The 13,406-nt window shown below is 35.3% G+C and overlaps 1 protein-coding gene across 1 annotated transcript in view; it reads right to left on the reverse strand.

Moving 5' to 3' along the window:
* DACH2 (dachshund family transcription factor 2) overlaps positions 1 to 13,406 on the reverse strand; it is an 800,915-nt gene that overhangs the window by 210,528 nt on the left and 576,981 nt on the right. The window contains exon 5 of the mRNA XM_055565321.1: positions 66 to 224. Within this exon, the coding sequence (XP_055421296.1) occupies positions 66 to 224 (159 nt within the window). The remainder of the gene's footprint in view (positions 1 to 65; positions 225 to 13,406) is intronic.

The following is a 13,406-nucleotide window of genomic DNA, read 5'->3' on the forward strand; positions in this document are numbered from 1 at the left end:
CAAGTTGTCCAGTGGGTCTTCGGTGGTATTTTTCTTACCAAATTCTGGGAGGATAGTATACATACTATTGGTCATCAAGTGGTTCTGCTGCAGTGGATTGAGGGTAGGAGAACCCCCGAGGCCTGGCTGGCCAGCTAGGGATGCATGAACAATTCCATGTTGGGGTCCAGGAGCAACAAGAGGAGACTGCATCTTATCCTTATCCCAGGAGGATTCACATCCACCTGAAAAACATTCATATAAACAGATTGCAAGTTGACAACTTTCTAAGAGAAGGATTTATAAACTCCCTTTGTAAGGTTGTAATTATTAATATTACTCCATAGAAAATTATTACTAAATAAAAGTGACTCATTTTTATCATTGTTTCAAAACTTTCAATAGCCTTGGATTTAAGCTGACTCTGGGAAGACTAAACAACTCTCACTAAAAAGATATACTCATTTGCCTACAGGTAGTCAAAACAAGTCTGGAAACATAATGAATAACTTTAGAAAGCATGTATATGTTAAAGGCCGTTAACTGAACACTACTGCCTCCTCCCAGAGAAGGCAATGGCACGCCACTCCAGTACTCTTGCCTGGAAAATCCCATGGACGGAGGAGCCTGGTAGGCTGCAGTCCATGGTGTCGCTAAGAGTTGGACACGACTGAGCGACTTCACTTTCACTTTTCACTTTCATGCATTGGAGAAGGAAATGGCAACCCACTCCAGTGTTCTTGCCCAGGGACGAGGGAGCCTGGTGGGCTGCCATCTATGGGGTCGCACAGAGTTGGACAGGACTGAAGTGACTTAGCAGCAGCAGCAGCAGCCTCCTCCTGCAACCCTCTAACATATGTGCACTATATCTTACTGAAGAGCAGTTGCTATTCACTCAAAAAGAACACATTTATAAGAGCATGATGACATGCAAAAATATATGGTATATTTTGATATTTGGCAAAACTAATACAATTTTGTAAAGTTTAAAAATAAAATTAAATTAAAAAATAAAATAAAAGGAAAAAAATATATATGGTAAGATACAAAATGATCAGTTATTTTGTTCTGATATACAGCCCTCAAAAAGCTAATCTCTTTATACACAGCAGGATTTTATGCAAAATAAACTGGATAAAATATAAAACCATGGCTCTCAACTTGAAATTGTGCTTTACTTTGATCATCCACGCTATAGAGTGAAGTAAAGTATGCATAAATGCAGACTATTATATTATCATGATAAATTATAGTGGCATAACTATTACATCTGGCACTTAGCATATTATGGGACAGAATCATTGCTTAAAAGCATATAAGAAACAAACAAAAATTATTTCCAGGGTGTCCTTTTAAGAGGAATACTTTAAACAGACTGGTCAGGGATTAAATTACAGTAGCAGTAGCAGACAATTTGGCTGTAGAAAACAAGGTGGTTGTGTAGGCAGCCCTATTGATTCACTTGATGTGTTTCATTACTTGAGAGATCCGTGCTTCTGCTCCTATTCCCATACTGGAATTGTGACATTAGGATCTCTACTTGGCTGACTCTGTCCCGTCTGCTGCCCAAAACATATACCCTGTTGTGTGGAGAAAGTTAAGTCTGGAAATCTTGCACCTACTGGTCTAAGAAAAAAAATTAAAAATAAATCAAGGTGCTCACATCCCTAACATTAAACATTGTAACTTTTTCACTTCTTTGAGTTCCATCAAACATCTCTCCCATTTTGCTTCAGATATTATACTTTAAAAGTATAATGGCTATATAGTAGTCTACTGAGTTAATGTAATATAATTTATTAAAAATTTGGTTTTCTTTTAAATGTGTCACTATTATAATAAGATCATTCATTTGAATATTTTCTTAGACTCAAACAACTTCTTAGAGTGGGATTTCTGGGTCAAAGGAAATGAATATTTTTTTTTTATTTATAAAGTATTTATTTATTTTATACTTCTGCTTTCTAGTATCACATTTGTAAAAATCAGGTTTTAGAGTTACATACTTTTTAGGGAAATGTTTTCAAGGCAAATTGGGGTTCTCCCTGAAAATTCTAAATTTATTTAAGCAAACTGCTAAATCTCTGAGAGGTTTTTGTTTGTTTGCTTTTGTTTTGTTTTTCAATTCTTTTACTTATACATCTATTCTTCCCCCGGATATGGGATTCAATCACTTTTGCAGGACTCATTCAAGCCCTCTTGAGTGCAGAGTCAATTTTTAATCCAAAAGTGGGAGTCTTGGCTAACCTCCAACTAGGTAAGTTCCAGAGAAGGAAATACCAGATTCTCCGTCAGCATATATAAAGGCTGAGGGGTACCTGGCCATGATTATAAAGACAAAGTTTTTCCAATCAAATGGGGAAGATATAAGTAGCTAATTGTTCAGTTTCTGATTTATGGGTGTACATGTGTTACCCATCCTGAAGCCCCCTCTCTGCTTCCTCCCCATCCCATCCCTCAGGGTCCTCCCAGTGCACCAACCCTGAGCACCCTGTCTCATGCATCGAACATAGATTGGCGACCTATTTCACATATGGTAATATACATGTTTCAATGCTATTCTCTCAAATCATCCCACCCTCACCTTCTCCCACAGAGTCCAAAAGTCTGTTCTTTACATCTTTACATTCTATATATATGCATTAATATAGCAGTGAGATATTTCATGGTTGGTGCATTGACATAATTTAGCATTCACAAATTTGAAATTCCAATTAAAATCAATATGATACTGTTATGCTGTAATGAACAGAAATGCTGGAGGGGAATGAGGATAGTATCTTAATAAATGATGAATAACCGCATTGCAACACTGAGATTCTTTATAGTAACATTGGGCCAATAAACATGATTAATACTAGAAAATGCAAAATTTTGAAAGATCAATTGCTGAGCAAAAAACAGAACCACTTCATCATTTTAGCACTATGTCCAAAATATGAATTACCTCACCATTACAGAACTGTAATTTGTAAAATGATAAACAATACATTGACAGAGATACATTTTGAATAAACTAATATTATGCCTTTGATATTAACATGGTATTGTACCATCACAACAGCAACAGCATATAGCAATACTAGGGCTGAGACTGTCAATATTTATTTTATAAAGTGAAAATCCTTTAGTCAATTTTCAATAACAAATGTATATTAGGTATTAGTTTAATATTTTGTATATTATATATTCCAAATAACTTGAATATAAATGATTTTTAAACTGCATTAAAAGATTCCACAGGTATACATGTGTTCCATGTATACCTGTGGTGGATTCATTTTGATATTTGGCAAAACTAATACAATTATGTAAAGTTTAAAAATAAAATAAAATTAAAAAAAAAGAGAGATTTAAATAAAAAAAAAAGATTCCAGGTGTTATAGTGTCTGCTTTGATGAGAGCTTTAGATGAACTTTCACCAACAACTCTCATCTTTTTAACTACTGTGTTAAAAATAATACAAGCAGGCTGGTTACCAGGTATGCCCATCTTTGCCAAGTATAAATATATGAAATTATCCTGCATTCTTAAGGTAACTATTTATGAAGCAAGTGAAAGCAGAGTATAGGACATCCTTGATGCTTGCATAAGAAGCTCTGGACACATTTTTGTCTTTTGACCTAAAACACTTACCATTTTAAAGTCTATACAAATTGACTTATGAATCAGTATTGAGGCTTTGGTAGCCTAAAACTTGATATTTGCCTATGCCTTTGTGCCAATCTGTAATAACATCCACTGAACTTAAAGTTAACAAAATCTTTTTACCAATCTAATCTAGAGTCAACCTTTTTTTTTTTTTTTTTTTACTATGTGACGGGCTTGAGTATTCATCTTCTTTTTTCTATCTATTTTATATATATATATATATATATATATATATATATATATATATATATATAGTTGCTAAGCCTGCCAAAACAAAATATATACTATAGACTGAATGTTTGTGACTCCCCAAATTCATATATTAAATACATATTCCTGATGTGCTGGTATTTCACGATGGGTCCTTTAGGAGGTGATGAGGTCATGAATAGGATAAGTGTCTTTATAAAGGAAATCCCAAAGAATTTCTGAGCCTCCTTATACCATGTGAGGACACAGCAAGAATATGGTTCTCTGTGAACTAGGAACTGGGTCCTCATCAGATACTAAAAGGGCCATGGTATTGATCTTGGTCTTCCAGCCTCCAGAATTGTAAAAAATAAATTCCTGTTGTTTGTAAGTCACCAACTCCATGGCATTTCTGTTATAGAAGACCAAATTGACTAAGATACCATAGAGTGCATAGATTAAACAACCAGAATTATGTTTATTAGAGTTCTAGAGGCTAGAGGTCCAGAATCAAGATGTCAGTAGATTTGGTTTCTCCTGACGGTTCTCTTCTCCCTGTGCCCTTACATGGTCTTTCTTCTGAGTGTTCAAATTTCATCTTCTTATAAGGATACCGCTCAGATTGGATAAGGGGACACTCTAAGAGTTTCATTTTAACATAATCACCATTTTAAAGATGCTATTTCCATATATGGGCACATTCTGAAGCACTGGGTGCCTTCAACATATGAGGTTTTGATGCATACAATTCAAGCAGTAACCCTAGAGTATGTACCATTTACTGACTCAGATATTAGCTTTATGAAGGAATCCCTCTAATAAAGAGAAGAAAAACTGGATAACATTTCAACAAGGCAAGTCTAAGAAACAAAGTACACAGTTGGTTAGGGCAAACAAAGAGGGCTCATCAAAGGCTTCAACTTTACTTCAAGAAATTTCATAGTAGGTATAAAACTAATACAACACAGTTCTAAGTAGAGAAAGATATTGTATAAAACACAGAAAATTCTTAAGAATTGAATAAATGACAAGCTTTTCCATATCATCTAATTATCACTACTTTAGCTCGATGTTTAGAAAAACTAAAACTAGGAAATAAGAAGGACAGGGACTGTTGCTACATTAATACTATACTTAACTAATTAATACGGTCACTATCTTTCCAATGAGAAAGATAGAGAAAACTACATTTTTATAAGGTTCCACTTAGTAGAAAGTTATTATTAATTAGAATCAGTGTAAGAATAATTAAGTGATGAACGATGAGGGAATATTAATTTGACAAACAATTTGACAAACTTTCGTTGCCGCAGTTAAAAACTCTTAAGTTGCAATTTATTTTTTTCCTTCAAGACCCATTGCAAAATGTTAAGGTTCCCAGAGGATTGTTTATTTTTGCTGTTTTTTTTTTGTTGTTGTTGTTGTTGGAGAAGTGGCCAGAAGAAGAAGACTTCTGAATCATGCAGACTTTGTGATAGATACATAACATTTCAGGGGTGGACAGATTTTTATATCCATTTACTTTAAAATAATACATTTGACAAGGAGAATGAACATGAGTAGGGCCCAAGGAAGTATTTTGATTCACCAAAATTTTACCTAACTAGTATTCTTTCAACCCTGTTCTTTTGATACACTTAATAACTGAATGCTTTTTGTGGTCAGGTTCATGAAAAGTAATGGAAAATAGTTTATATTTCAAACAAATTAACATAGGCCTACAAGCCAAAACCCTCAACTTATTTCAAATGAGTATAAAAGAAATCCAGCAATAAGGCCATAAAGACCATTACAAAACATCATTCTTAACCTTAACACTCTCATTTTACCAGACTACTGGTCTTCACTTAATGTGCTTTGCTCTTAAGAATGAAAGGAGCTAATAAAACATTGACAGAAATCACAGTGAAGAGTCTCAGAATAACTTAGTAATCAGTGATCATATTCCCCCTTAGGGTGAGTAATCCTCTATAAATGCATAAACTACTACTGTGGGTTTGAGTTTTTAAGACTACTAGATTTAAGTGAGATATCTATAAGGAATTTATACTTAAAAAGGATCTCTGTCTTCTGACTAACATTGAATGTGTCTTGACTTTTAAAGGAATAATATAGTAGGAGTTGCTATTATAAATTGGAAAGCAAAAATATAAAAGCTACTTGTTAGAAAATATAAATTAATTATTAAATGTAACAGTATGCTCTTGCTATTCAGTCCCTCAGTCGTGTCCAACTCTGTGACCCCATGGATAGCAGCACACCAGGTATCAAAAAATGTAAACATTTATAACAAGCTACTCTTACTTTCAGAGTTTTATAGCTGCAACAAAACATATAACTTTGATTATTTGCAATATGGATCTAAATTAATCATGTTTCCAGTAATCTTGTATACATAAGGCACAAAGCAAGTAGTCAAATAGGAAGAAAAATCTATGTAGCATATGACCTAAGTCGAGCTTGTTTTCTTATTCATAGGATATTTTGTTTAGCTAGAGTCTTAAATGAATGTACATTGCTTGATGAATCTAAATAGCATGTAGCCTTTAGAATAAAAAAAATAAATAAAAGTCATAATTAAATCAGTAAATTGGAAGTGATCTAAAAAATATGGAGCTTTCCCTGAATAGTAAGGAGTTTGTACTGAACATCAGCACTCTAAACATTGAGAATTACACTGAACAGATGCGCCCTCAACATGTTTACCTTTAAAATCCAATGAAGTTTACTGCAGAATAACCAAAGGGAAGTTGGAAACTGATATTCTACTCTTAAAGCACTCACTCACAGTCTGACTTACCTCGGAACTCAGCACAAAAGCAGCAGTTTGAATAGAGCCTAAGCTATATGTGAAGGAGATTCAGTTGCTAATCTTAAAGCATATGGTGAAAGAGTAAGGGTCTGTTGGGACTTTCTTGAGAAGCAGAGACACTGGAGGGTACCATTTTTGCACTCTACTTCTATCTGGCTAGTATGACACTGGCAGGTACCATTTTTGCACTGTTCCTCTTCCATGGTAGCACCAACTGGGATTCTGAGTCACAGCACTCTTCCAATGTCCCACTTAAGCCTGTGGGCATGCCCTGCCCCTGTGCTCTCCCAGCTGCTTATTAAAACAGGTGCCAGCCCTTGCTTATTAAGCTCCAGCCCTGCACACTCTGGATGCCTCGCTAAAGCCAGCAGGTGCACCCTGACTCTGTGCTTTTCTGCTGCCTCACTAAAGCTAAAGCCAGCCGACATGCCCAAGCCCTGCACTCTCTCTATGTCTTGGTAAAGCCAGCAGGCACACAGAGTCCACACAGGGGATGCTCCTTGCTCACCTGTCTCTTTTGGCTAAGGGGATTTGTGTCACCGAGATAGACATAAACAATTGGAGAGAGTTCTTGGTGGGCTACCACCTACAGGACACTTCAGAGCAGACTGACACATCCACAATTTTCCTGTGAAAAGATCTATTTACTAACCTAAGTGGCAGGCTTCAGGTTTGCCACATTTCTAGAGGCTAGAGTGGAGCTCTCAGGAAACAGGCTAAGAAATGCCATTTTTTCATTTTTTCCTTGGCCTCACTACAGCTTGGTAGCTCCCAGAAAGGAGTGCACAAGTATTCACCTGGAATAATTCACCTCAGTTTTTGAAACTGTAACTCAGGAGACACCTCCAGATAACCAAGTGAGGAGGCAAGCAGGATTTTCAACTGGGACTCACAGGAATTTACATATTTGCATAGTTTAAAAGTTGCAGCCTGAGACTCTAACTTCCACTCAACCTGAATCTAGGTTCTGACTGAGATTCCTCCCTTTGCAGCACTGACAAGTATTGGCACACACTCAATAACCAAGACCCATCAAGAATAAAACAAGCTGCTTAGACAATCACAAGATTTCAGAATACAACCAAGAGCAAGAGCAAGGTTGAACATCAAGGTTCATAGGTTCATATACTATACAAGTTCACTCCTTCAAGATTGGGAGATGTAGCTGTTTCACCTAATATACAGAAACAAACAGAGATTCTAGCAAATTGAGGGAACAGGAATATACAACAATAAAAGGAAAAGATAAAACATCAGGAAAAAAATCCTAAAGAAACAGCCATAAATTACGTGATAAAGAGTTCAAAGTAATGATCATAAAGGTGCTCAACAAACTCAGGAGAAGAATGCATGAACACAGTGAAAACTTCAACAAAGAGACAGAAAATAAAAGAAAGCACAAAACAGAAGTCACAGAACTAAATAATACAATAAATATACTGAAATAAAATACACAAGAGTAGGTCTACAGAAGGCTAGATGAAGCAGAAGAAATAATCATTGATCTGGAAGACAGGGCAGTGGAACAGCAAAAAGAAAATTTGAAAAAATTAGCTAGACTCACTATTTAATGAGAGTGAGAACTTAAATAAAATCAGAAATTATAAAGAATTTTAATTGGCCACAGAGAAATGTGAATTAACATAAAGTACTGCTTTGAGCAATTGTATGCCAAAAAATTGAACCAGCTAAAGAAATTAACAAATCCCTAGAAACATATAGTCATCTAAGACTGAATCAGGACAAAATAGAAAATTTGTATAGAGTGATTACTAGTAAAGAGGTTGAATCAGTAATCAAAAATCTTTCAACAAACAAAAGTCCAAGACCATACAGCTTCGCTAGTGAATTCTACCAAATGTTCAGAAATTTAATACCTATCCTTCTCATATTATTTTATAAAACTAAAGAAGAGGAAATGCTTCCATACTCATTTTACTAGGTCAGCATTACCCTGATACCAAAGCCAGACAAGGACACCACACACACACACACACACACACACACACACACACAGTTACAAGTCATTATCAATGAGAAGCATAAATGAAAAATCCTCAACAAGATACTAACAAATTAAATTCAAGAATACATTTAAAGGCTCATACAATACAGTTAAGTGGGTTTTATCACAGAGTTGCAAAGGTGTTTCAGTATTCACAAATCCATCCTTGTGATAAACCACATTAACGAATTGAAGAATAAAAATCATATGATCATCTCAATAGATGCAGAAAAAGCATTTGACAAAACTGAACACCCTTTTATGATTAAAAACTCTTAACAAAATGCATATAGAGGGAACATATTTCAACATAATAAAGGTCATATAAGTCAAGCCCACAACTAACATCACACCCAATGTTGAAAAGATCAGAGGTTTTCCTCTAAAATTAGAACCAAGACAGTTTAACTCAACATAGTAGTAGAAGTCAGCCAGAGCAAATAGTCAAGAAAAAGACATAAAAGGCATCAAAGTTAGAAAGGACAAAGTGAAACTACCAATGTCTGCAGATGACATGATTTTATATACAGAAAATTCTAAAGACTACAGAAAAACTGCAGGAATTAATAAAAGAATCAGTAAAGTTTCAGGACACAAAATCAATATATAAAAATTGATTTTTTTCATTTCTATACAGTAACAAATAACTATGAAGAGAAAGTAAGAAAACAATTTCATTTACAAATGCATTAAAAAGAATAATATAGCTGGAAATAAATTCAACCAAGATCTGTACACTGAAAACTAATACACTGATAAAAGAAATTGAAGAAGACACAAATAAATTATGGACTGGAAGAATTCATAGTGTTAAAATATCCATATTACTCAAGGCAATTATAGATTCAATATATTCCCTATCAAAATCCATGACTTTTTAAAAATATAAATAGAACCAAAATATCCTAAAATTTCTATGGAAACACAAAAGACCCTGAATAGCTGAAGCAATCTGGAAAAGGAAGAACAAAGTTGAAGGTATCATGCACCCTGATTTCAAACTATATTGCAAAGCTACAATAATAATAATTAAAAAATTGATATTGGCATAAAAGCAGATACATAGATGAATGGAACAGAATCAAAAGTATAGAAATTATCCCATGCATATGTGGTCAATTAATTTATGACAAAGGAGGCATGAACACACAATGGGGAAAGAACAGTCTCTTCTATAAGTACTGCTGAAAAAACTGGACAGCCACATTCAAAAGAATAAAATTAGACTAGTATCTTACAGCTTACACAAAAATTAACTCAAGATGGGTTAAGGACTTGAATGTGATATCTGAGAGGAGAAGGGGATGACAGAGGATGAGATGGTTAGATGGCATCATCAACTTGATGGACATGAGTTTGAGCAAGCTCCAGGAGTCAGTGATGGATAGGGAAGCCTGGTGTGCAGCAGTCCATGGGATCACAAAGAGTCAAACACAACTGAGCGACTAAATTGAACTGTGATACCTGAAACTATAAAACTCCTAGGAGGAAGCATGGACAGTAACACTTGGACATTTGCTTGGTGATGATGTTTTGGATTTGACTCCAAAAGTAAAGGCAACAAAAGCAAAGACAAACGGGTGGGACTATTAAAAAGCTTTTGTGCAGCAAAGGAAAAAAAAAAAAATATATATATATATATAAAGAATGAAATAGCAACTTATTGAATGGAAAAATGGAAATCATATATCTGATAAGTGTTTAATATCCAAAATATACAAAGAACTCATAAAACTAAACCTCAAAAAAACAAAACACTGGATTAAAAATGGCCAGAGGACCTAAATAGATTTTTTTTTTCCAGAGAAAATATACAGATGGGCGATATACACATGAAAAGATGTTCAACTTCACTATTCATCAGGGAAATGCAAATTACAACCACAATGAGACATCACATCACACCAGTCAGAAATGTTATTTTCAAAATGATATCAAATAACAAGTGTTGGTAAGGATGTGAAGAAAAGCCAACTGTCATGCATTGGTAGGAATGGTAAATTGGTAGGAATGTAAGCCGGTGTAGCCAGTATGGATAACAGAATAGAGGTTCCTCAAAAAATTAGAAACAGAACTACCACGTTATTCAGCAATTCCATTTATGGATATTTATCTGAAGACAACAAAAACATTAATTTGAAAAGATGCATACACTCTTTTGTTCATTGCAGCATTACTTACAATAGACAAGATAGGAAACAACCTTCATGTCCATTTGTAGATTGATGGATAAAAAAGATTGGTATACATATACAATCGAAAATTAGCCAGAAAAAATGAAATCTTACCATTTGCAACAACATGGATGGATCTAGAGGGTATTATGTCATGCAGAAAGAGATAAATACAATATAATTTCACTTATATATAGAAACCACAAAACAAAACAAATGAACAACAGAAAAACAAAATAAAAGTTATATATACAGAGAATAGGTTAGTGGCTGCTCCTTTGCCCTATAGGAATGCAACTTTATCTAACACCTTTGGAGGATGGCGCCAAACTTTAAAATAATTACTCTTAGAGAAAATAAGTCTTATGGTTGACAAACCTTTATCAGAGTCATAAAATGTTAACAGGCCTTCTGGCCAGAAGATGATGTAAATCACCTAAACCATTTGTATACGATAAGTTTGCAGAAAAGAAAGCCTGGTCTCAATAAGGATCAAAGACCGCTGATTTTGCATTATTTTACACCCCCTATTATCCTCTATGCACAACTTAAGGTATATAAGCTCCCTTTGAAAATAAAGCTACGGACCTTGCTCAAAGCTCGATCTCCCCGTGTCATTCTTTCTTGCTTCCTTTTCTCTCCTTTTCTTGTCTGTTCTTCCTTCAGGACAAATAATTGGAGTGTGGGGGCCCTCTGAGACCACTTATTTGCCCAGGCTTCTAAGACCCACTTGAGAAGGTGCCTAAGGTGGGGCACCTTCCGCTATTCAAGAGGCAGCCTGCCTGCCTGTGGTCAGTGCAAACCTGGTGTCACAGGTTTTATTGGCTTTCCACATAAACCAGTTATATTGAGCCTCTGATCTTTCTCCTTTTATCTATCCTTTTAATCGCCAACGCTGTCCTCCCGAGGGAATCCCTGGATCCAACCGGGGCTGGACCCCGGTAAGAGTATAACAAGTAACTATTCAAAAATGTTGAAGAGGTCTCTAAATCAGCTTGTCTTCTATATGATTTGAAATGTTGTCTATAGAAACAACTACCTCCTGGGGCTATAGGCTAGGAGTTTCAAGTTTCCTCAGAGGTAAAAATGGTGGTTCAGATCTCTAGGGCTGTAGTCTCAAATATTGTAACCAGTCTTCACATGAGGCTATTTAAATTTTAATTTTAATAAATTTAAATGGAATAAAATAAAAAAAAATAATCACCTTCTCAGTTGCACTAAGTCACATTTCAAATGTTCAAAAGCCACATGTGACTAGTGACTACCATATTGGAAGGTGCAGATATTATTCCCTTTGCTGAAGAAAGTTATATTAGATAGCACTATTCTAGAATGTAAGGAGTCAGCAGTTTGTGTAAAACAAATACACAGAGGTATCCACAGCATCTTTAGTTCACCATGAAAGTGAAAACAGGAAGTGTTAGTCGCTCAGTCGTGTCCAACTCTTTGCAACCCCACGGACTGCAGCCTGCCAGGTTAGGCTCTTCTGATCATGGAATTCTCCAGGTAATAATACTGTATTGGGTAGCCATTCTCTTCTCCAGGAAATCTTTCCAAACCCAGGAAGGATTGAACCTGGGTCACCTCCATTGCAGGCAAATTCTTTACCATCTAAGCCACTAGGCAAGCCCCTTAGTACACCATATGCAATAGTAAATTGACCCTTATTCAATGAAAAAGATTTTGTCCCTTTACTCTCTATATCTGGTAGTAGCATAATTTAATTGTTTTATTTGGAACATATTGAGTTCCCAATATGTATCAGGTGCCATTTTCAAGTACTCAGAATACAGATCTTTGTCCTCAAAGATCTCTATCTAATAAGTATCACTGACATCTATCTCTTTGCTTCCTGTTAAAGTGGCCAGGTCTCTGCACTTGGCCTTGCATTTGTTTCCTTTCCATTCCCATTGCCACCATCTTCATTTGGACCCTTGTTACTCTCACTTATCTCGAGTCACTTAGCTGACTTTCCTACCTGAAGATCCTGTTGGATCTTCTTCTCCAAGTGACCTTTGTCACTGCTGCCAAAATAAGCTATCAAAAATGAAAATAAAGAAGATGGAGTTTCAGGAAGGACAATTAGAAAAGTAGGGGGAAACAACACAGCAGTATACAGAAAGCAAGAAAGGAATACCTTGATTCCATGACATCCAAGTTTACATACAATGAACACCAGTATAGAAGAGTTAACATGGACAGGTATGCTCCATAACTGTTGTATCAATGTATCAGCATCACTCTAATTATGAAATTAAAACAGCTTTACATTTTTATCAACATCATCATTCTAAAGGATGTGAAGTCAAGCCCCAAAGTTTATATCTGGGTTTAATGGGAAACTGTTGCTTAAAAGTATACTTATTAATTAAAAATTAAGTATTCACCTCTGGCTTATCCAAATAAATTGCACCTGACTCGTTCTAAGAATTAAGCTGACATGTTTCACTAAATAAACATGAAACTCAAAGCCCCTGTACATTTGTTTCTAAATTAAAATGCTACAAGATGTACATATTTACTGTGCGTCACTTCAAAGCACAGTTGCTAAAATATGAACATCATATTATTGAGTTTTAAAGATTAGTTCAGATAC

The sequence above is a fragment of the Bubalus kerabau genome, chromosome X (assembly GCF_029407905.1).
Source record: "Bubalus kerabau isolate K-KA32 ecotype Philippines breed swamp buffalo chromosome X, PCC_UOA_SB_1v2, whole genome shotgun sequence".
Classification (NCBI taxonomy): Eukaryota; Metazoa; Chordata; class Mammalia; order Artiodactyla; family Bovidae; genus Bubalus; species Bubalus kerabau.